This window comes from Enoplosus armatus, chromosome 7 (genome assembly GCF_043641665.1).
Source record: "Enoplosus armatus isolate fEnoArm2 chromosome 7, fEnoArm2.hap1, whole genome shotgun sequence".
In the NCBI taxonomy this organism is placed as follows: domain Eukaryota; kingdom Metazoa; phylum Chordata; class Actinopteri; order Centrarchiformes; family Enoplosidae; genus Enoplosus; species Enoplosus armatus.
The window spans coordinates 315,025-339,146 of record NC_092186.1 but is presented as its reverse complement, the minus strand read 5'-3'; the positions used below and the strand labels follow the sequence as shown (position 1 = coordinate 339,146).

The 24,122-nt window shown below is 43.0% G+C and overlaps 3 protein-coding genes across 3 annotated transcripts; 2 read left to right on the top strand and 1 right to left on the bottom strand.

The window, feature by feature from the left end:
• Positions 1-489: 489 nt before the first annotated feature.
• Positions 490-5,881, bottom strand: rtca (RNA 3'-terminal phosphate cyclase). The gene is made up of 11 exons (XM_070909037.1): positions 5,750-5,881; positions 5,490-5,590; positions 4,491-4,634; positions 4,146-4,269; positions 3,774-3,832; positions 3,549-3,690; positions 2,470-2,591; positions 2,155-2,213; positions 1,544-1,638; positions 1,127-1,231; positions 490-952 (listed from the first exon to the last, which is right to left on the bottom strand). The coding sequence occupies exons 1-11, from the start codon at positions 5,798-5,800 to the stop codon at positions 854-856; spliced, it is 1,101 nt and encodes a 366-aa protein (XP_070765138.1). The 5' UTR covers positions 5,801-5,881; the 3' UTR covers positions 490-853.
• Positions 5,882-11,197: 5,316 nt separating this feature from the next.
• On the top strand, positions 11,198-18,766 carry dbt (dihydrolipoamide branched chain transacylase E2). The gene is made up of 11 exons (XM_070908742.1): positions 11,198-11,261; positions 12,554-12,686; positions 13,191-13,266; positions 13,835-14,016; positions 14,120-14,247; positions 14,333-14,582; positions 14,723-14,889; positions 14,979-15,056; positions 15,923-16,114; positions 16,200-16,271; positions 16,763-18,766. Exons 1-11 carry the CDS (start codon positions 11,217-11,219, stop codon positions 16,928-16,930), a joined length of 1,491 nt encoding a protein of 496 aa, XP_070764843.1. The 5' UTR covers positions 11,198-11,216; the 3' UTR covers positions 16,931-18,766.
• Positions 18,767-20,589: 1,823 nt separating this feature from the next.
• Positions 20,590-24,091, top strand: lrrc39 (leucine rich repeat containing 39). The gene is made up of 8 exons (XM_070908764.1): positions 20,590-20,720; positions 21,674-21,782; positions 21,911-22,067; positions 22,222-22,358; positions 22,483-22,628; positions 22,717-22,869; positions 23,076-23,263; positions 23,942-24,091. The coding sequence occupies exons 1-8, from the start codon at positions 20,590-20,592 to the stop codon at positions 23,965-23,967; spliced, it is 1,047 nt and encodes a 348-aa protein (XP_070764865.1). The 3' UTR covers positions 23,968-24,091.
• Positions 24,092-24,122: the final 31 nt, after the last annotated feature.

Genomic DNA, 24,122 nt, shown 5'->3' with positions numbered 1-24,122 from the left:
TTATGTGTTCAGTAAGTCCAAATGTCGGCTGTGACAAATGTAAACGTGACATTAGCTTCACTCCCAGTCATGTGATCTTTCCGGCTGGATGATTGTTTTACCTGAAGAAATATTTTCTCATATTAAATTTAATACTGAGGTGGGTGGAGTCATGTGAAAGCTGAAGCCAGTAAGTAGACTGTCCGCCATTTTCATCTGGACAACATGTGACAGACGAGATACTTCATTAAAGGGTTAGAGTTCAGGGATGATGTCTCAGTGATGTCATCAGACCACAGTCGGGAGTTGTGGAGTTTGAGGCGTGGCCATTTACCAGCGGGGGGGGCTCTAATGAAAGATCCAGGTGCATTATGGGAAATGTAGGATCCAGAGTTTTTGGACTGAAAGTCAGGATATCTCCACTGCTGCTGAGATGTAATGTGTTTCACAACAACAACATCATCATCAGCAGCAGCAGCAGCAGGGAAACACCAAACACAGACAGGAAGCTGAAGGTTTAATTTCTTTATTACAGTTCAAAGGAAACAACCTGAGAGACAGAAGCTAAGAGGGTCGGCCATGACGGGAGCAGCCACCGAGTCCAGGAGAGAGACACAGAGTGTGTGTGTGTGTATGTGCGTGTGTGTGTGTGTGTAGGGTGTGTGTGTGTGTGTGTGTGTGTGTGTATAGGGTGTGTGTGTGTGTGTAGTGTGGGTGTGTGTAGGGTGTGTGTGTGTGTAGTGTGGGTGTATGTAGGGTGTGTGTAGTGTGTGGGTGTGTGTAGAATGTGTGTAGGGTGTGTGTAGGGTGTGTGTAGGGTGTGTGTGTGTAGGGTGTGTGTGTAGGGTGTGTGTAGCGTGTGTGTAGGGTGTGGCTACAGGTTGGGGTTCGAGGCTCCTGATCCTTCACATTCGATGATGTAGGTCATGTTGCTGCTCAGCTCGTCTGCAGACTTTGTTATTGTGAACTTTGCCTGAAAATAGAAAAATAAAGCACATGAGTAATAATAATAATAATAACAACGAGTTGAACACCATCAGAAAGATCTGAATCTGATATCAGTCAGCAAACGTTTTACTATTTAAGCATTGTCAAATTTACAACAGTGATTAACAGCAGCTTTCTCCTGATGTAATGTGTGTGTGACCTGAGTCAGCTGCTCTGCAATGTGAATGGCCGTCTGTGTGTGCAGAGTCACGGCGCCGATTCGAATCCGAGATGTTCCCTTCGCCAACGCCATGAAGATGATGAGCTGAAGAGGAAGACAAGGTCACAGGTCAGAGAGCTGAGACAGACAGACAGACACCAGCAGCCGTCAGTGTTTTCACACATCGAGGTCCTCGTCTCAATGTAAAGTATGTGGTCTGAGGGGGCGGGGTCAGTGGGAGAAACACTGCAGAGCATTTGAAGTGGGCCTCACAACATGGAAGCAAATCTGGAAACTTATTTGGTAAGCTCAGCGAGTCATTCTCATTGAAGTGAATGGACGCCATTTTTGTCTGGTATCAACTTCTTAAAATACCCAGAGTGAGGTCAGCTTGAGGTCAGCAGGTGTGTGTCTCACCTGGTCCTGCAGGAACTCGTCCACACAGCCGTTGTGTCTGATGTTTCTCAGCAACATCTCAGCAGCTTCAATTCCAATTTTATCTGCATACACACCTGAAATACACACACACACACACATCAGTATACAGGTGTCTTTATTAATGTGTTCACCTGTCCAGTCTGAGAGCTGCACTCTGATTGGCTATCTGCACTGTCAGTCACCAGAGTTTGGTCACACCTGGCTGAGACAGGTGATCCTTCTTAGTGGGCGACACCTGAAGCTGCTCAGCTGTATCTACTCCATTTTCTGTTGTGAATCTATTCTTTCCACACGACATCTACTTCCTGTCTGTCCGTCCTGAGGTCCTCCTCTGCTGCTCTTTCTCAGTTTTTCCCCTGTTAAAGGTTTTTTTGGGGGAGTTTTTTTCCACATCTGAATCGAGGGTCTAAAGACAGAGGGGTATGCTGTACAGATTGTTAAGCCCTGAGGCAAAGGTCAGTTCAGATGTCAATAAAAGACCTTTTCTGGTTTTTAAGGACACTGAAGACTTCAGTCGTCTGATAAACTCAGAACTTGGTGTCTCTCAGGTGTGTGTCGCTGCCTCCTGCTGCTGCAGGTGACGTCCTCACCTTTCTTCCCCAGAGCCGAACCAGCAAACACACAACCTGTTGACGACTCAGCGATGATTCTGAAAGACAGAGAGGAAACGGACCAATCAGTGAGGACACGCCTGTCTAATTCACAACAGCCGTGATGTGATGCGGCATTCACATCACGTGGGAAAAACAATAAAGTACTCGTCAGTTAGCATACAGCTTCTGTGAAATTTCACTCAGCTGTCACTCAACCTGCGTCATGTATCTAAGATGAAGATTTAAATGTATTTCCCATTTTTCTCTTTGACAGTGAACGCAGCAGTGATGTCACAGGTGGGCGGGGCTTACATGATGCCGTTGCCGTTGCCGTAGGCCTTTTCTTTCTCCTGCAGGGCCTGAATGTTGATGTAGAGGTCTTTGATTTCCTTCCTGATGGTTCGAACAGCAGCAGCTGACATGTCTTTAGCCAACTGGACACACAATCAATACGATCAATACAACACAGTGATCAGTCACATCACATCCTGCACACATGATGTCAGTCAGACTAGTTAACAACAGGTGTGTTCTGATTTGATCCAGTTTTAATCAAAACACACCATTTCACTTATTTATTCAAATAAAAAACATCAGCCAATGAGAGCCAAGAGAGCTGTGACTCATCGTGACACTCTTCTCCCTCACGAAGAAGTCAGAAATAAATAAATGCGTTTCTTTGATTCCAGAAATTTTTTTTATTTTATCGTCCTCATCTTTTCTTTTTTTAATTCTCTTACAAACAAACTGAAAAACATTCAAACAACAGTTTCTCACAGCTTGTTTGTTTGGACAATGTCTCACATCCTCTCCATGACGTACTGATCACACAAGAGCACCTTCAGTGAGAGACTCATTCCTCCCAAACGTACAACAGAGCGCCACAGGAAATCATTCCTGCCTGTGGCCATCAAACTGTTCAGCTCCTCCCTCTGAGTGTCAGACACTCAGAAGAAACGGACTGAAATTATTTATTCTCTATTTATACCAGTGCAATACATACATACACTGTTATTGTAAATATTTTTTACTCTTATTTTTCACTTTTTTTATTCCTTATTTCTATATCTTATTTTTGTACATACTCTTATTTCTAAATTTGTGCTACTTTCTACTCTTGAATGGGAGCACCGGTACTGTATAATTCCCCCCCGGGGATCAATAAAGTATTTCTGATTCTGATCGACTTTTATCTTATTTATTAGCAGAACTGATGATTTGTTTCATTTATGTTCTTTGTGTTTTCCGTAACAAGAAAAACAAGAAGTTTTCTTGTTTTAAAAATTAATCTACTGATCACCACTGACCAGGTTGTAACCCCCCACCCCCCCCATTATGACATCACTTCCTGTCTGTGACTGTGATGCAGTGACACGTGTTGGTAACTTTACTTTGTAGGGCAGGACTCCAGCGACGAACGCTCGGCCGTAGATCTTGGTGATGTTTCCTCTCTCTGTCATGGTGACAGGCTGCAGCTCTTTGACCGGATTCACCGTCACCAACACCTCACCTCCACCTTTAGGGTAGTAACCCCTGACACACACACACAGTCAGATATACACACACACAGCTGAGACACATTTCTACTGTTTCTATTGGGTAGACAGGAAACTGACCTCATTCTGATGTCACAGTCAAAATGGACACCAAACTTCTCCACGATTGGCTTAAACACCTGCAGAATAAAACAAAGTTCATTCACTGAGCAACGCCTCCATCATACAGCGTCACACAGTGTGTATACAACCACTGCATGCACACACACGCACACACGCACACACACAGTGTGAACAGTAGTTAGTCTGAGTTGAAGGACAGTAGTTGCTCTAGTTGAGCGCAGTCTCTACAGTGTGTGTGCAGTGTGTATAGTTTGTGTGCAGTGTATACAGTGAGTATACAATGTGTGTACAGTGAGTATACTATGTGTATATACAGTGTATTCAGTGTCTTTACAATGTGTATTTACAGTGTGTATCACACACTCGGACCTTGACAGTGTAGTCAATCTGAGGAGCCATCTCTGCGTTGGTTCCTCCCTTCAGGCAGAGCTGTGAGGAGGCATCAGTGAACAGAGCGCAGGGCAGAGCTGCCTGCAGCAGCAGACACACACTCCTGACACACACACACACAGATCACATATAAATTATAGCCTTTAAAAGAATACAATTCACATTACTTAACAATTAATCAATAAAACAGGACATTAGATTTTATGAACCTCCATCTTAAAAGGTGGATGATATTTGATTTGATATCTAAACATGTATCAAGGACCTTAACATAATAACAGAGGTGATGTTCACCAGCTGGACTCTGTTTACAGACAGTCTCACCCTGCTGTTTGTGTGTCGGCCGTGTGGTTTCCAGACTGGATTTTTCCTGGCGTCAGACTGATGTCAGTGGAGCCAATGGTGGCTCCCTGCAGACTGCCAGAACATAGATCTGAAACCAGCTGGAGACCGCTCAGGTGCTGTGGTCTGAATACACACACAATACAAATAAAAACAATAACATGGCATATGCATAATACTGCAGCTGTATACAACAGAAAAGAGTGAACCTCTGACTCTACTTGAGAAATTCTCACCAAACTCAATTTAGAAATTTGACATTTTAATTAGTTTCCTGCCTTTCCCTAAAATGCTCTGATTTATTAATCTACTATATTTTTGGCTACTTCATGAAACCATTTATACATTTTGAAAAAAGTCTTAAAAACTTGAGAAATCCGTTCAGAAATTACATAAATCTGGCATGTTTAGAACGCTATGGCAAAGCAACATATTAGACAAATATGACTAAGATTGTGTTTGGGTGCTAAGAGAGAGAATAAAAACCCATCCTTATCAAGAAACCCAATATACAGAATTCATTCACAGCTGCTTGATAAAGGTTTGTGTTAAATGTTCAGAAATTTACAAGCCGCTGCAGGACGAGGATGGATCCAGATGATGGGCTGAATCTACTCAGTCATGTTTCACAAGTTATGTTCGTTCGATTATAAGTCAGGCACTCTTATTTTACGAAAATTTTGAATTGAATTTGGTCGGCGTCTTCTTTTCTCTATAGAAGCTACACGTTACCTGGCTTAAGTTTCCCCCACAGCAGCCTCCGAAGGAGACCGGGAGGCTTTTAGCTAACTGGTATTAAATACCTATAACACGTATTGTTTATCTTATTACAACAATACAAGTTATAATAAAATAAACACCAACATTCATAGTGCTGGCGTTTTGTTTTTGTTGTTAATGTCTGCTAAATAAGTTAGCCGACGACTCAACTTCAATGAATAGGCTAACGTTAGCCTGCTAGTCGGTGAGCTGCTAACTCACCTGAGCCCCGGTGTGCTTCTGCCGGCTCGGACTTTGGTGATTTTGATGGAGGACCCGGTGATGCAGCTGAGCGCCGCGGAGACTCTCAGGATCTGCCCGCCCTGCAGAAAACCGATACCGGGGGAACAGAACAGACATCAGTCTGATCAACACCGGCTGCTAACCGCCGCACTCACTGCTGTTAGCCCTCTGTTAGCATGTTAGCAGAGCGGAACAACAGCAACTCTCAGTTCTCCGGTAATTAAAGCGCGAGTACTCACTCCCTCCATCACGCTGCCGTCGATCTCCACCGCCGTGGAGTCCATCTTCATACCAAACGGAAAACTTTTACACAGAAACGTTACCGCTCAACTGCAGCCTCCGGCACTTTTCTTCTTCTGTTTGGGATTCTTCTTCTTCGTCCGCAACTTCTCTATGTGAAGTCACACGGAGCAACCACAGTCACTTCCGATGGCTTCCAAAATAAAATAAAGTCATTTTCTTGGGTGCTTTGCTGGGTGACCTGTTAAATGTCAACTTATTTAGACGAAGTCTTAACACATATTATACATCATATTTATACATCTCAGTGCATCGTTAAATCTATTTTTACAATAACACAGACGCTGGATGATGTTTCTTCACAAGTCTTCTTCTTTATCGCTTCATAAAACTAAAGGGTCAGCAAATAAACTATTATTTATTTGTTTCAGAAATTATTTTAAAGTATTCAGTAGTAAAGGAAAACATCTATTTTTGTATACTACCGCTGCACAATGTCTCTTAGTATATGTTTTTCCATTTTATCTATTATTGTAACAGCATCACAAATTATTATTTTAAATGGACAAGATTATTGATGATTCTTGGTCATTCAGAATGTATTGTTTAATTTATTTTACCTCGAGTAATGTAATGTTTTAGTACATAAATGCAGTGGAGCAGAAGTATATAGTAGTAACAAATGGAAACCGTACATGTACAAGTACATGTACCTTAAAATTACACTTAAGTTCAGTATTTGAATATCTGTTTTTAGTTATTTCACGGCAGAAAGAAGTTACTGAAGAACTTGTGCCATATGACATACACCCTTTACTTTGAAGACTCTTTCCGGTGTTACTCCGGTTTGTCAGAGAACTTGATGCATCCGGGTCAGTCGCCATCTGCAGGCAGCGTGAAGAACAACAACACGCTGGAAGGATGCTGCACGAGGATCACTGCAGAGTCACTGTACAGTGTAGTGAGTCTCTTGTAATAGAACAGATGTCACTGCACAAAATGTATGAAAACTAATTATGACTTCTACTGTGCATGAAAATATTATTAGGTTATTTCTACAATAAAGTTTAAAGTACAAAAAATACAAAAATATAACAGTGACAAATTAATTAATTAACAAAAGTTAATATTTTTATTTTCATTTTCAACTCAATGTTTTACTGGTAAGTAGAACATTGAGTTTCACCTACTTGTATGCTGATAATAGCTGTATGTTTATTTTTGTTTCAGCTGTTTGTCTGTTTTAAACATTGAGAGCAACTTAAAACCAGAGTCACTTTCCTTGTATGTTTTCACATAATTTGCCAATCAATTCTGATTCGGAGATTGTTTTGTCATGTATAAAAGTTAAATAAATACAGAAATAAATAAGTGAAATCACAAACACAAACACAAAATAAAAATAAAAACACATATATTAGTTCATGCTATATATCGTAGTTCATATCATTGTATTCAATGTCAGAGATGATTTGGATGTTTTTTTTACTTGGATATGCTGTAGGGTTTTTTTCTGAAGTCCATAAAGTTAGAAGAAATAACAAACTGAATGACATTTAAAAATATGTTTATATAGTCAATTAAGTGGACTGTTAAACAACAGATCTCTGTCATCTAAAGCTGTATTAGTAAACGAGCTAATATCAGATAATCATATTGATCTACTGTGTCTGACAGAAACCTGGCTGTGTCATGAAGAATATGTCAGCCTGAATGAATCCACTCCGCCCAGTCACACTAATACTCACATCCCTCGAGGCACCGGCCGAGGAGGTGGAGCTGCAGCCATCTTTGACTCAAGCCTGTTGATGAACTCTAGATCTAAACTGGATTATAACTCATTGGAAAGCCTTGTTCTGAGTCTCTCACTCCCAACCTGGAAAACACTGAAGCCAGTCTTATTCGTTATAGTCTATCACGCTTCAGGTCCATACTCTGAATTCTTATCTGAATTCTCAGAGTTTTTATCAGGTTTAGTCCTTAAAACAGACAAAGTCATTATCGTAGGTGATGTTAATATTCATGTGGATGTTGATAAGGATAGCCTTGGTACTGCGTTTATCTCTTTATTGGATTCAATCGGCTTCTGTCAGAGGGTACAGAAACCCACTCACTGTTTCAATCACACCCTCGACCTGGTTCTGACATATGGACTTGAAATTGAACATCTAATTGTCTTTCCACAGAATCCTTTGTTATCGGACCATTATTTAATAACTTTTGAATTCCTATTACTGCACTACACGCCATTAGGCAAAAAAGTCTACACCAGATGTCTATCTGATAGTGCTGTAGCTAAATTTAAGGAAGTGATTCCATCGGCATTAAATTCAATGCCATGTCTCAATACAACTGAGGACTCCTATGCTAACCTCAGTCCCTCCCAAATGGACAATCTTGTTGACAGTGCTGCAGGCTCAATGCGATTGACACTCGACTCTATTGCCCCTCTTAAAAAGAAGATAATAAAACAAAGAAAGTCGGCTCCATGGTATAACACCCAAACCCGCAAATTAAAGCAAACAGCGCAGAAACTTGAAAGGAAATGACGCTCCACCAAACTGGAGGAATCATGTTTAATTTGGTAAAATAGTCTTAGAACTTATAGGAGGCCCTCTGTAAAGCCAGAGCAGCCTATTACTCAACATTAATAGAAGAGAACAAGAACAACCCCAGGTTTCTCTTCAGCACTGTAACCAGGCTGACAGAGAGTCACAGCTCTATGGAGCCATGTATTCCTATAACCCTCAGCAGTAACGACTTCATGAGCTTCTTTAATGACAAAATTCTAACTATTAGAGACAGAATTGATCACCTCCTGTCTTCAGGTGGTACCATACCTTCAAACTCAGGAATCTCAGAAACAGCTGTAAAACCTGATGTATATTTAGATTGCTTTTCTCCCATTGACCTTCACCAAATTACTAAAACCATCTCTTCATCTAAGCCATCAACTTGTCTCTTAGACCCCATCCCAACCTGGCTGCTTAAAGAGGTTTTACCTTTAGTCAGCACTTCTTTACTAGATATGATCAATCTGTCATTATTAACAGGCTACGTACCACAGTCCTTTAAAGTAGCTGTAATTAAACCACTTCTTAAAAAGCCCACTCTTGATCCAGAGGTTTTAGCCAACTATAGACCTATATCTAACCTTCCCTTTCTCTCAAAGATTCTTGAGAAAGCAGTCGCCAACCAGCTGTGTGACTTTCTACATGACAATAAGTTGCTTGAGGACTTTCAGTCAGGTTTCAGAGCTCATCATAGCACAGAGACAGCACTGGTGAAAGTTACGGATGACCTTCTAACTGCATCAGAGAAAGGACTTGTCTCTGTACTTGTTTTGTTAGATCTTAGTGCTGCATTCGACACCATTGACCATCATATCCTATTATAGAGACTGGAACATTTAATTGGCATCAAAGGAACCGCACTCAGCTGGTTTAAGTTGTATTTATCAGATCGATCTCAGTTTGTACACGTTAACGATGAATCCTCCATGTACGCCAAAGTCAGTCATGGAGTTCCACAAGGTTTTGTGCTTGGACCAATACTATTCACCTTATATATGCTTCCTTTAGGAGATATCATTAGAAAACACTCCATACATTTTCATTGCTATGCGGATGATACCCAGCTATATTTATCGATCAAGCCAGAAGAACCTCATCATTTAGCCAAGCTCCAAGCATGCCTTAAGGACATAAAGACCTGGATGACCTGTAATTATCTGATGTTGAACTCGGACAAGACAGAAGTTATTGTTCTTGGCCCTGAACACCTCAGAAACACAGTATCTAAGGATATTGTTACCCTAGATGGCATTGCCCTGGCCTCCAGCGCCACTGTGAGGAATCTCGGAGTTGTCTTTGATCAAGACATGTCCTTTAACTCCCACGTAAAACCAAAACGTAAGGACTGCCTTCTTTCACCTCCGTAGCACTGAAACATCAGGAAGATCCTGTCTCAAACAGATGCAGAAAAATTTGTCCATGCATTTGTCACGTCTAGGCTGGATTATTACAATTCCTTATCAGGCTGTCCCAATAAGTCCCTGAGGACTCTCCAGCTGATCTAGAATGCTGCGGCACGTAATCTAGAATAGAGTTTAAAATCCTTCTCCTGACCTACAAAGCTCTTACTGGTCAGGCACCATCATATCTTAAAGAGCTCATAGTACCCTATTACCCCACTAGAGCACTGCGCTCCCAGAATGCAGGGTTGCATGTGGTTCCTAGAGTCTCCAAAAGCCGAACAGGAGCCAGAGCCTTCAGATATCAAGCTCCTCTCCTGTGGAATCGGCTCCCAGTTTGGGTCCGGGAGGCAGACAAACTCTCTACTTTTAAGAGTAGGCTTCAAACTTTGCTTTTTGATAAGGCTTATAGTTAAGGGCTGGCTCAGGCCTGCCTGGACCAGCCCCCTAGTTATGCTGCTATAGGCCTAGACTGCTGGGGGACTTCCCATGATGCACTGAGCTTTCCTCCTCTCCCTCCCCATCTTGACACATTCATGTCCCTCCACTGCATGTTACTAACTTTATATCTTCTCAGAGTTTCTTTGTGCTTTGTCGTCTCGCAGGTTCCCGTGGATCGTGGTCCTGGTACGCCTGGCTGCTGCTGCCATGGGCCCACTTGACTCTCATCACTACAGTTATTATGTTTAGTCGTAGTTCTGTTACTATTAAAGCCGTTATTGCTATTATTAATCTCAGCTATTATTACAGATGTAACTACTATTATCAGTCATATTTCCATTATTATTGTAATTATAGCTGCTATTTCTACTGCTAGTGCTGCCATACATCTCTGCCTGTCTGCTTGTCTGCCTGTCTGTCTGTCCGTCTGTTTGTGTCTCTACGTCTATCTCTCTCTCTCTGTCTCTTTCTGTCTGTCTATCTGTCTCTCCCCCAGCTAGAGTCTGGTTCTGCTCGAGGTTTCTGCCTCTTAAAAGGTAGTTTTTCCTCTCCACTGTCTCCATAGTGCTTGCTCATGGTGGGAACTGTTGGGTCTCTGTAATAACATTATAAAGAGTCAGTCTAGACCTGCTCTATTTGTAAAGTGTCATGAGATGACGTTTGTTGTGATTTGGCGCTATATAAATAAAATTGAATTGAATTGAATTGAATTGAAGTTAAAAGGATAAAATAATCTGAATTAATGAAGGTAAAAACTCATGTTGTTCCAATGCTGTAATGAAGTAATGAGATTTTAATATAGTCAATAAAATAAAAAATGATTGAATTAATTCCAAATTAATGTTTGTATAGCCAAAAAATTATAAATAATATATACAAAAATATATCTTTCAAAAAGAGGCTCACTGCTGAACATGAAGCTGCTGTACTTCCCCTGCTGGCCGCTGGGTGGCAGCGTTACATCGAGCCTGCGGAGAACGAGACACAGAATGGTGATTGGCTGCTGAGAGGGGCGTGAAGCTGTGAGGTCGGAGTGGCAGCAGAGAGGAAAGATGGCGGCGGTCACCAGAGGTTCCTTCACTGTGTTCAGACGGCTGGTGAGAAAAATAAAGTTTGATCTGTCGCCGTTTAAATGTTTCAGCTTTCTGTCTGTTTGTTTGTTTCTGATGCTAATTTGGAGCTAACGCTGACTGGCGTCATCACTCCGTCACCGGGTCAGCTCGTTAGCTTAGCTTGTTAGCTGCTGTAACTTCTACTGCCATGCCAATTCTGGTGCTAATGCTACGCTAACAGAATGAAATAAATACAGAGGCAGTAGCCGGCTGCCAACTGGCTTACGGCCAGTCAGCGTTACCTGTCACTGATAAACTAACTGCTAACATGCTAACCGGTGTGTTAGCATGCACCTTCAGTTAGCTTCTGTTAGCATCCTGCAGGTGAACTAGCTTCTGGGTCACAGAGAGCTGAAGGAGTCAGACTGCTAACAGCTAACAGGCTGCTGATAACAGAGTCCTGTAAAGTCAAGTAGAGACTGACTGTCGGGTCCAACTACGACCACAACTGTTGTGATTCACAGTGAAGCTTTATAGTGTTTAGGGATTCTGGTGGATTCTGGGGTTCACGACAGGTTTTTACCACAGACAGTGAAGATGTATTCAGTTTGTTTACTTCAGTAAAAGTATAAATACCACAAAGTGCAAATACTGTGTTGGAAGTTAAAGTCACATCAGGTAACGCACAGATGAAACAAACGTAATGATGACTCTGTCTCATAAAGTGAGCCTGGACCAGGACCAGGACCCTGAAACCAGCAGGTGTTTTAAAGTGATAAATTCCACCTGTGATTTTGCTGCTATGACGAGACAAGATGTCTGCTGTTAATGAAATTAGGGCTGTGATGATGATGATGATGATGATGATGTGACATGCCAATTGTAGTTGTTGATTTATTGATGAAGAACCTGATCAGTTATATTGTTTTTAGTCACAAATAGACGTGTGCTGGGGTTTGTGCTTCTAATGCATTATAGACACGGTCCCGGTGTTACAACACTGCATTAAGATCACAGTCCAGAATGTGCAGCTGACTGAACCATCAGGGGCACCAGGTCTGATAAAGTTATTGATGATGCTGACCATTATTTTCACACCACCATCATCATCATCATCATCATCATGATTTCCACTTTAACTTATTGCTTTTGACCGCTTGACCCCAGCGGGCCTCCGTAGATTTGTGCACTGAGTTTTCTACCATGTGACGACTGCTGGGATCTGCAGTGTTTCATGATGTAGATCATAGTGTTACGTACACAAGGAAGTCCGTGTCTCTCTTTGTGGATTCCACCTGTCTGATCTTTGTTCCTGTTGTCTGGTCGCTTCCTGTCAGCTGAGTCAGCAGTACCGTCGCCGATGTTTCCGGCCACAGACCTTCAGATGTGACAGAACTCTGCAGCCGCTCACCTTCAGATGTGACAGAAACCTCCAGATGTTCAGCAGCAGGACGCTGCACACTGCTGTCGGTAAGTCCTGACCAGGAAGAACCAGAACTTCTGTACGGTCTTGTTCTTGGGATTATTTTGTAACTGTTTGAAGCTCCAGTTTCTAATCGGTGAATCACTGTTGGAGTCGGTAGAGTTCAGATCTGGTTGGTTCAGTTTCAGGTTTTCAGGAAGCAGATGGGTGTCTGAGACTGATGACATCACACAGCAGGAAACACAGCAATTTCTTTATTCACTTGTTCCAACTGTTTCCATCCTGGACACAGTTACCATGGCAACATGCCAGGTTAAAGTGGGCACGGGTTTTGATGGTGGAGTTTTATGACTCAGGAGGGGTGAGGGAGGTTCAGAGAATCCAGATCAACAGATTTTATTACACAGCTCACCATCAACATTTATGAGAGTTTAACAATCAGGTCTCTTTATACAATCAGAGTCCCTCAGTCCCTCTCAACATGCAGGCTGTCATGATGATGTCATGGTGATGTCATGATGAGGATGTCATTGATGTGTTTTCTCCTCCAGTGAGTCGAGGACCAATCGTCCAATTCAAACTGTCAGACATCGGAGAGGGAATCATGGAGGTGACAGTGAAGGAGTGGTACGTACATGAGTACCGAGACCACATGAATATTGAGACCTCAAAACTACCGAGACCACATGAATACTGAGACCACATGAATACCGAGACCTCAAAACTACCGAGACCACATGAATACTGAGACCTTAAAACTACTGAGACCACATGAATACAGAGACCTCAGAACTACTGAGACCACATGAATACCGAGACCTCAGAACTACTGAGACCTCAGAACTACTGAGACCACATGAATACTGAGACCTCAAATCTACTGAGACCACATGAATACCGAGACCACATGAATAATACAAAATACAATATTAAATGTTTATTTTAGTTTGAGCAGTTTCCGTTGCACAGAACTCGTATTTATATGTGTCTTCCATGACGAACACAACACGGTGTTGCACATGCGTAAAAAGTAACTTAATACACTTCCTGAGTAACTTGCCCAACACTAATACTGAGACCAAACAAAAACTACCAATAGAACTACTGGAGACCACAGAAACTAATAAGAACTGTCCCCAGTCCTTCCCCAGTGTTCCCAGTCTGTCCGTAATGAATAAGATGTCTTGTCCCTCAGGTACGTGAAGGAGGGGGATAAGGTCTCTCAGTTCGACAGCATCTGTGAGGTTCAGAGCGACAAGGCGTCCGTGACCATCACCAGCCGCTACGACGGAGTCATCAAAAAACTCTACTACGACGTGGACGCCACTGCCTTAGTGGGCAAACCGCTGGTCGACATCGACACAGAGTCCAGTTCAGGTGAGACGCAACACCATCACCTGATTTTAGTCTGGAACCAGGTTTTCAGTCTTTCCCGTTGTTCTTGTTTGATGCAGTATAAAACCTGACTGTTGTTGTTCAGAGGTGATCCAGGAGGAGGACGTGGTGGAGACTCCGGCCATGGCTCGAGAAGAACACACCCATCAGGAGATCAAAGGTCACAAGACCCAGGCCACGCCCGCTGTCAGACGCCTCGCCATGGAGAACAATGTAAGCCTATCCCCAGTCTGTCCCTGGTCAGTGTCCATTGTACAGCCTTATACCTGTTTGACTGGTTTGACCTCTGACCTCTCAGATAAAACTCAGTGAGGTGGTGGGGACGGGGAAAGATGGACGGATCCTGAAGGAGGACATCCTTAACTTCCTGGCGAAGCAGACGGGGGCCATTTTACCTCCGACCCTGTTCCAGGAGATCCAGACTCCGCCTCCCGTCCCGCCCCCTGCTGCTGCCACCAGGCCTGTGAGCACTCCGGCAGTCATCAAACCTCCACCCACCACACCCAAACCTGTCTTCACCGGGAAGGATGTCACCGAGCCCCTCAAAGGTCAGAGTGTGTTTCATTAAAAGATGGCGTCATGACGGGGGGTTAAACTACAGGTGGAGCAGCCAGTTCAGAGAAACAGGAGCTCATTAAACTGCAGGAGGAGTCTCCTGCTGAGGGTCTGTTGTGGTTCTTGTCTCCAGGTTTCCATAAAGCGATGGTGAAGACGATGACGGCGGCTCTGAAGATTCCTCACTTTGGTTACTGTGACGAAGTCGACCTGAGCCGTCTGGTGTCTCTGAGAGCTGAACTCAAGTCCACCGCTGAAGGCAGAGGGGTCAGACTGAGCTACATGCCCTTCTTCATCAAGGTCCAACGGCAGCACAGATGATGAAAGCGTTCATGTTGATTGGTTACGTGTTCAGTGTTGATGTTAATGCTGTGCTCTCATTGGTTCAGGCCGCCTCCCTCGGCCTCCTCCACTTTCCAATCCTCAATGCCTCGGTGGACGAAGGCTGCCAGAACATCACGTACAAGGTGATCACCCTTTCTCTTCTTGTGTGTTGGGCTGTAAAACATTCAGCATTCAGTAACTAGAAATTAGTGTGTTCTCCTGGGGCAGCAGGCCCCCAGACCCCCCAAGTGGCAGGTTTTCTCAATCCATGCAATGTTCTCACCTTTTTTTACCGCTTACATGAGGCCTGAACTACGAAGCAGGTTCAACACACCCAGGACATCTTCTCCTTATCTGGCTTCACTAAGTCTAACAGCCGCATCAGACTGAGCACTCACACGACACTGGTTATCAACTGGGTATGTCAAACCAGGGTTTCACAATCCAGCCACGAGTGCGTTCACATAAAAGGGGCGGGGTTTGCAGCATCTGACCAATCACAAACATGGACAAGTCTACTGGCAGCAGAGCGGCATATTTTACAACCGAAGAGCAAACTACAATATTAGACAAATACCAAGAAGTTAACACATCATCCAGGCTGAAAGTAGGCAGTTTTAAATGACATAAGTTACCATGGCGATGTACCCCGGTGTGAGAAAGCCTTGGTTATTTCGTTGTTTTATTGTTATTTAACACACACACCTTTACTCAACCTGCCTGGGAATATGTATGTACTCTGCACGGTCTACAATACATTCGTGAACAGCGGATCCTTTCTCTTGTCCTGTCTTTGACGGGAATCCTCTCCATACCTGCCGACCCAAACCAATTACCTTTCCAAAGGCCCGCCTTTAAAACATCTGGTAAGAAGAGAACCACTGCCGTAACCCTGAAAACACAGGGTTTACCCTGAAGTTTCCTTGCTAACCTCAAATCCTGCTTCGTAGTACCTCTGTTTGCATGCCTTGTTGCTGCTGCTGTTGACAGATGTTTTTCGGTGCTTTAGGCGTCTCATAACATCGGCCTGGCGATGGACACCAGTCAGGGTCTGCTGGTTCCTAACGTGAAGAACGTTCAGCTGCTCAGTGTGTTTGAGATCGCTCAGGAGTTAAACCGTCTGCAGACGCTCGGAGCTGCAGGTCAGCTGGGAACCTCCGAGCTCAGCGGGGGAACCTTTACCCTGTCCAACATTGGATCAGTGAGTCCAACAACAACAGAACCTGAATCTGCTGCAGATGTGACTGACTGACACTAATCTGTTTGCTGTTTTTAATTTAAATCAGATCGGAGGGACGTATGCCAAACCGGTCATTCTTCCTCCTGAAGTTGCCATCGGAGCTCTGGGAAAAATCCAGGTGGGTTCCAAACTTTGCCAGGCACCTGGAACATCAAGGGACATTAAGTCCCTAAGTGATGTTCATCCTGTCTGAACGATGCTTTAGGCTGATATTAGATTTATTAGATCGATGAACCATCCGGATCAGAGTTTTGTCTCTGTTTGGGTGGAGAACGTCGTCAGACAGCCAAGACTCATCTGTAGTTTTACAGATACCTATGTTATGTTTGAGCTGGTATTCAGGATGGGAACATAAATCAGAGTGTTGTCTGCATAGAAGTTGACATTTGTCTTATTTTACGTACAATGTGAACCTAAAAATAAATGTGAAAACAACAATCAGCTCGTTCAGTCGAGTTTCAGAACGTCAACACTCTGATTTGTTGCCGTTTTGACAAAATCTTTAATTCGATTTTTTCTACAGTAACAAAAACTAAAAACAAAAATCCAAAGATAAAACAACTTTGACAGATGAAATTTAAAACTTCATCCATCCTGTTTATTTGTCAGATTCTTCCTCGGTTCGATGCTGGCGGTCAGGTGGTCCGAGCTCATATCATGAACGTCAGCTGGTCGGCGGATCATCGGATCATCGACGGAGCCACCATGAGTCGCTTCTCCAACCTGTGGAGGGAGTACCTGGAGAACCCGGCCAGCATGGTGCTGGACCTCAAATAAACAGAGAGGGAGGAATATTTCCCATCAGCCCCTGGGGGACGGAGATGCCACACTAACGGACCTTCACTTCGACCACCGCCTTCGCTTCCTCTTTGTGTTCGAGGCCTTCGTGCTCACTCGCTGTCGTTTCCTTGTTGCCTTTGAGTAAGGTGCTGGGAGGAGCAGGGGTCAGCCTGTCAATCATGTTGTTTCCATGACGACCGATAACACACACACTCTCTCTCACACGCAGAACTGAGTTTCTTTTTAATGTTTCAGCAAATTAATAACAAATCACTAAATCACCTGTTTGGTTATCAAACCCTGGTCCGCTTTGTCTGAACCTGGATGTTGACCAAGAAACGGAGTCAGCGTCCACCTGAAGGAGCTGGTCTGAGATCAGTTCCAGTTAGCATGCAGTGGTTTGTAGTTAAAAGACTGAAACATTGAAAAGAGCCGTTTGGTTTTCACGGTAATTAAAACTCTCCTTATATTCATGTACTGTAAACCTGCAGGTCATGTGACCAAACTTCTCACTAGAATTAAACACAGCGGAGCAGAACAGGGTCCACAGTTAAACTGGCTTCTGGTCTCCTGTAACATGACCTCATCATGTTGTTAATTAATAATACTGTCACAATGATGAGTCCGTTCACTTTATTTACTGTATGTGAGGTCCTGTTAGATCATACAATAAGAAGAATCCAGGAACTACATTCATAACCGATGAGTTTCAGACTCCGTCAGCAGCTGCCTGCTGATCTGGTCACACTTATCTTTAATGTGTCTCAGTATGCAAATTAAGTGGGCGGAGTCAGCATTCAGTCTGACAGGTGAAGCGAAGTGATGACATGTTTTTTTATTCATCTGCTGAACATGATTCACTGTGAAGTAGTGTGACACAGACAGAAGCGGCAGGTGGAGGTGAGCCCAGGTCTCCTGTGTGTTAGTTAGCTAACCAGAAACCAGAAAGGAGGTTCTAGATCAAAAGAATCCAGCGGAGAACCGACTCAACATGTTCCTTTTCTCTGGAACACATTTATTTGATCTGTAATCACAAACTGAGGATCAATAATCTGCCTTTAGACATCCTCTACCTGATCTGTTGTCTCTACCGGATCAGAACTGACCCGTCTGTACCTGATCACTTATATTTAACAGACTGGCCGTCCCCCTCTGGATCTGTCCTCTCTGCGGGGTCACAACCTTCATGATAAAAGTTAAAACGGACAAATATCCAGATAAACTGAAGGGACAGTTCTAAATAATTCATTCGGAATTATAAGTGAAGTCTGGTTCCTGCTGGTGTGAAAGGGGTCTAACTGTAGACCTGATCTTCGTGGTCTAAGGTTGTTTCTGCAGTGTGATGTTACTACTACTGGTGTCCATCGTTACTCCCACATACACAATCTCATGATCTGTAGATAACTGACCTGTGATCAGATCTTCAGCCTATCGATGTGGAGAAACAGATCGGCTGCTTTTCTCCATTCAGTTCATTAAACTCCACTTTCTTCCTCCTGGAGGTTTCACTTCTTTCTCCCGGACTTCTTCAGTGTCCTGGTGGCTGCTGGGTAAAGAGCACATGGTGTTGGTGTTATGTTACCGGACTGTTAGTCTCACATGTTTAAAGAACTTTTCCTGTGTGTTTTTGTTTTTAGCGACCGACTAAATGTAAACATGTAAAAACAGAAACTTGGGTTTTTGTATTTTTGGGAATGTGCAGATCATTTTTTTGAAATTATGAAATGATTTAGTCTGAACAGTTTGAACCCTGGTGAATAACTTTGAATAAAGTTGAAGTGCACAAACTTTAAATGACTGTTTAAGAATGAAACCTTCATGTGCTGAAAAATAAATAAAGACATGGGGACTGAATGTGATGAACTTCCTGTTTATCAGACCACAAATGAGACAAGAAGTAAGTTGTAAAATGATAGATGTTACCGGAGCGGAGTGTTTCTGGGGACTGGGCCTCACTGATTAATGTACAAAAACACAACTTTATAATTTTATTCACTGATTTTGGTGAAACTCATTTGATGGAGAAAATGTTTTCTGGTTTTCCCTCTGATGTCCTCCGGCTGCTCTGCCTCAACTCTCTGATTTACGGAGTTTCCTGATGGACAGAAAGCTTTAGAAAGTAACTGCTAACTGTAGCTGCCGTTAGCTCAGTTAGCTCTGAGCACCAGGGGAGTGTTGGTGTTTACACCTCCAGCACAGAGAGTCAGATGGTTAGAGTCAGCTAACTAACAGGACTGCTGGATGCACAGCTAACTAGCTAATGGCTGCCCTAATCAGAGTTGGACTCTTGAGCACGAGATGGTTCGTTATTAAGGTGGTTAATGTTCATGGTTGGAGTCCAGATGGAGAGGCTTGTTGTTTCATGTTGCTCATAATAAGAGAACTACAGCTCCCATCAGGCTTCAGGGTGTCTGCTGGTCCTTTTGAAAGTGTTAAAATGTCTGAAATGTTTTAAACAAATGTCCCCACAAGTCAGTACATTCTCTTTCTTTCTTTTCATTTAAACAAACATTTGATTAGAAGTAAAACTCTGAGCTGCTGAAAGAAAAAGTGTGATGTCGCAGCAGGAGGTCATGGGGTCACAGATACAGGAAGTGTTTTTGAAATATAACCTGTACATTAAATACCAGAAGTCACAGACTGTGTCATGTGACTGTGTATCGTGTCAGTGGGGTCATGTGACTTCGAGGCTAAATTTATCCAGCGGATCTTAGGTCAGATTTCAGCTGAAGAGACACAGCATGGAGGACTGCTGCTGTGCTGCCACAAGGTGAGAACTGACACACTGCAAATACTACAAACAATACTACTATATACTACTGATACTATATATACTTTATATACTATACTGATACTGATATATATATATATATATATATATATATATGTACACAGAGACTACAATTGAGCTACAGCAGTACTACAGAATGAGGCGGACTTCTTCGTGTGTTGTGAATCTTCAGAGGGCAAACTGAAATAAAACTTTCTGCGACTTTAAACTTCAGTCAGAAAGTTTCCTTTTCATTAATATTCAGATGTTTGTTTGTGTGTTTATGTATTCAGATCTCACAATGTTTCTGAATCTCCAAAGAAACGTCACTGATGGTTTAAAGACATTTTAACTTCCTGCCGTCGATGGATTCAATTTCTGCTTTCAAATATATAGAATATATATTTATATATATATTTATATGAAAGGTTATTAAATAAATTAATCAATATTTTGGTCAATAAAAGAAAGGCTTTTATTTTACTTCCTAATATTACTTTAAATTAAATGAATATATAAAATAATTATTAACATATATTATTATTATTATATTATTATTGTGTTGATATTGTGATAAGATAAAATAATGTAGTAGAGCCTGGCTCAAAGGAAGGGCAAAATGTGGCGACACAAGACTCTTTAAAGTAGAATAAATAAGTGAAGCCTGCAGTCAGTTCATTAGTGATGTGTGCAGTGTGTGGGTGTGTGTACATGTACAGGTGTGAGAAAACAAAGCAGGTGAGCATTTTTAATAATGTAATATGACTCATTACTAATCAAACAGGATGATCAGAGGGAGGACGTGGCTGCGGGTCAGAAGTCAGAGGTCATCCTGCCTGTCCACCTGCGCACTGTGACATCACAAGGCTGACAGGAAGTGGTCATCATGATGGCCGTGGCGGTGTGCGGCTCGGTGAGCTGCATCAAAGCTCTGTGGGAGACGAGGATCAGGAGGGTCCAGGAGGAGGAGGAAGAGGAGCAGAAGAGGAGGATGGCGAGGGGCGGAGCTGCGGGCAGGTCAGACTCCGCCTCCTCTGATGAGAGCTGTTTCTATTGGTTAAAAATAGTGTGTGTTGAATTTGAAATGTTGTGACTTTGGTGACACCAAGAGCTGAAAGCGACACTGACTTCAAACAAAATTTCAGTATTTAGGAAACTGAAATAATAAAGGTCTTGAAACTAGACTCTGACTTAACATCATGTTTTAAATCAAGACCAGCAGAGTCCTCCACAGATTCATTATGTGACTCCTGTAACAGCAGAACCAGAGATATCCTCTTCTTTATTCAACACATTCATCTTCCTTGTCAAAACCTGGTGCCTACATTGCCCACAATGCACAATTCTAGTAGCAGCTAATGTAGCCTGGAGCCTCCAGCCTGCAGCAGACTGTTTCCAGTTTCAAACTTGTAGTCTTCAACCAAAGCTGTTGAGGACATTTATCTGATGTCAGCTCCCTCTGAGACACTGAAGGCTTCACACTACTTTTAAACACATTCATAGAGCTCACCTGTAAGTCTTTCATCATGTCAGTCGACGCTGTGCTGCTGCAAACTTTCAAACACATTTTCAATGTGGGGATGCCTTTCAAATTAACCACAACTGAGTTCTTGGTTTTTCTTTGTTGAATATTAGTCCTCATCCTCAGACTGAGTCATAGGGCCTTTCTTAAACTACCCTCTACACCCTCCCTACCCACTTCCACACTGTTTGCAAGTCCACGTCGAGGGTCCGTCACCTTAAGTGCCATCCCAAACCAACTAGTCACAGTTGATACGAAACCATGGTTATGAAAAGTTACGATAGCTCGGAACTACACCTTCATGAAGGGAGCATCATTCAGCTGAGAGTGTGACTTCAAATAGAGTTGCTCTGTGACGGAGTGGGGAGGGTCCGGTTGGAGAAAGGCCTGTGGGCTGTCTGGTCTGTAATGTTTCATGTTCTTCATGTGGCTCCTGTTCCTGGTTTAGACTGAGTGTTGGTGTTTGGGAGGACCGGGCGGCTCTGGCTCGGCTGAAACAGAAGCTGCAGACTGAAGACGGACGCCTTATCCTCCGAATCGAACAGGAGGAGTGGAAGGTAATGTCCTCCATACAGGAAGTTGAGGTGGATTTACCTGGTCTGCCCATCAGGACCACTGATATCTGCCCTCATGTGATTTTCTGGAGGTCATATTTTTATTTTTCTGACCCCCCTCACTCCACTAGTCATTGCCAGACTGTCTGGTCCAGCTCAGTCAGGTCCAGGAGTGGCAGATTCACCGGACTGGACTGCTGAAGATCCCTAACTTCATCTCCAGCTTCCAGAACCTTTTAGTTCTCGATCTGTCCCGCAACGGGGTCACTGAGATCCCCAAACAGATTGGTCAGTAGGTCCCCCACTTCTACTAAAAGTAAAAATAAAAACATGATTTTATTCTTATCGTGATACAGATTTGAGGGGTGCAGACCCTGTTCCATGTCCTGTAGTTTTAGCTGATGTAGTGTTGAGTTCTCTTTTGTCCTGGTTCTGGTCTCAGGGGAGCTGACTCGACTCAGAGAGCTCCTGCTGAGCTACAACAGAGTCCAGTTTGTTCCTGAAGAGCTGAGCTGCTGTGAGAGTCTGGAGAAACTGGAGCTGGCCATGAACCGGGACCTAAACCAGCTACCAGACCAGGTACAAACTGAAAGATTTCAAACCAGGTGTGAACTTAAATCAGGGTACAGACCAGGAATTGTAGACCTGTATGCAGGAATCCACTTTGATCCAGTTTATCTGAGTTCTGTCCTCCGTACATTAGCTGAGGAACCTGAAGAAGCTGCAGCACCTGGATTTGTCCATGAACGACTTCACCTGCATACCGGACTGTGTGGTCGGACTGCCGGCCCTCGCATGGCTCGACATGGGAGGAAACCAACTGCAGCACTTACCTGAACACATACACAGGTGAGTGATGGAATCTGGGCTCAGAATCATCTGAGCCCAGCCCCCTTCTGCCATCAGCCAATGAACAGTGAGATATGTCTGTCCTCAGAATGGAGAAGCTGCACACTTTGTGGCTGCAGAGAAACCAACTGGAGAAACTTCCAGACAACATCAGCAGGATGGCGAGTCTAGACACTTTGGTCCTCAGCAGCAACAGGCTGAGAGACATTCCCCCACTGATGGAGGACATGTCCAACCTCAGGTCAGTCTGTTCACAACCATGTCCAAGCTCAGGTCAGTCTGCCTGAACTCAGGTCAGTCTGTCTACACACATAATCATATAATATTGATATTTGTAATTTAATTTTAAATGTCTCCTGTCCATCACAGTTAAACAATGTCTCATGATAAATCTGCAGTCGTGTCTCGTCTCGTACTGAACAGATGTTTGTGTCTCTGTTGGAGCAGGTTTGTGAATTTCCGGGACAACCCTCTGACTCTGGATGTGACGCTGCCGCACAAGAAGACAAAGACTGATGACAATGAAGATGATGAGGAAGACGACAGAGAGATGTTTGGACGAGAGTTCATGCAGATTTACATCCAAGAATCCAGAAAGAGAGCGTACGCTGTGATCAACATGCACTGTCTCAACCGTTCGTACCAACACTTTACTGGAGCCCATGAACTCAATACCCAATACTAATATTAACCCAGTACTGGGACTGTTGGACATCACCACTTCAACAGGTTAACGCCGTGTCTCTGAGTCTTTGTGTCTCAACATTTTGAACTGAACCAGAACTCCAACCAACCAAAATAATTGAATTGCAACATAAAAACCAAACTAGCAAAATGAAAATATACGTTTCCCCTTTCTCTAAATTCATTTTTATTGAGCAGCTTTAGCACAATGATTCTGTTCTAGGAAAAAATAAATAAAATAATAAAAAATCTCTATTTCTAACAAAAATAGTTACACAATTACAAAATACAATTCTGTCAAATTGTTTTCTTCACACGACTGATTCCAGATCTGTGACGTCTTAAAATGAAGCAGAGTTGACATGTGATCAAAACGATACTCAGAGTCCAGGAACTCATTTCTTCTTCTATCCAGTTAATCCTCTTGTGACCCTGGCTGGGGACCAGACCCGCAGGTTGGAAACCGTTTTACAACCATGCAATCACAATAACATGTAACATGAACAATAATAATAATAATTCCTGCAGGTTCGTCTCCTGGTTGATTTTTACTAAAACTAGTTTGTTATTCAAATCAATCAAACCTATTGATTTGTACTGAAACGTGTTTCTGTTTCTTAATGTTTCAGATCTGAACGACGACTCGACAGATTGAAAGAAACTCTTCTTCTTCTGGGCTTTTTTTCCTCAGAGCACATCAGTGTTGCAAAGACTCACATTTTATTTCTGTTTTCTGTTTGCGTGAATCGGTTGAAGCAGAAGACGACAGTTTAGGAAGTGAAAACCTTCCTTTGTGTCTTCCAGCTTATT

Coding starts and splice junctions, on each gene's coding strand:
- rtca (XM_070909037.1), bottom strand. CDS start 5,800: ATGAAGATGGACTCCACGGCGGTGGAGATCGACGGCAGCGTGATGGAG. Junction 5,591..5,749: donor ACGGCAGCGTGATGGAGGGA/GTGAGTACTCGC, acceptor GGTTTTCTGCAG/GGCGGGCAGATCCTGAGAGT. Junction 3,833..4,145: donor AGATTGACTACACTGTCAAG/GTCCGAGTGTGT, acceptor TTTATTCTGCAG/GTGTTTAAGCCAATCGTGGA.
- lrrc39 (XM_070908764.1), top strand. CDS start 20,590: ATGATGGCCGTGGCGGTGTGCGGCTCGGTGAGCTGCATCAAAGCTCTG. Junction 20,721..21,673: donor AGGGGCGGAGCTGCGGGCAG/GTCAGACTCCGC, acceptor TTCCTGGTTTAG/ACTGAGTGTTGGTGTTTGGG. Junction 22,629..22,716: donor TTACCTGAACACATACACAG/GTGAGTGATGGA, acceptor GTCTGTCCTCAG/AATGGAGAAGCTGCACACTT.
- dbt (XM_070908742.1), top strand. CDS start 11,217: ATGGCGGCGGTCACCAGAGGTTCCTTCACTGTGTTCAGACGGCTG. Junction 14,583..14,722: donor TGTCACCGAGCCCCTCAAAG/GTCAGAGTGTGT, acceptor TCTTGTCTCCAG/GTTTCCATAAAGCGATGGTG. Junction 15,057..15,922: donor GCCAGAACATCACGTACAAG/GTGATCACCCTT, acceptor TCGGTGCTTTAG/GCGTCTCATAACATCGGCCT.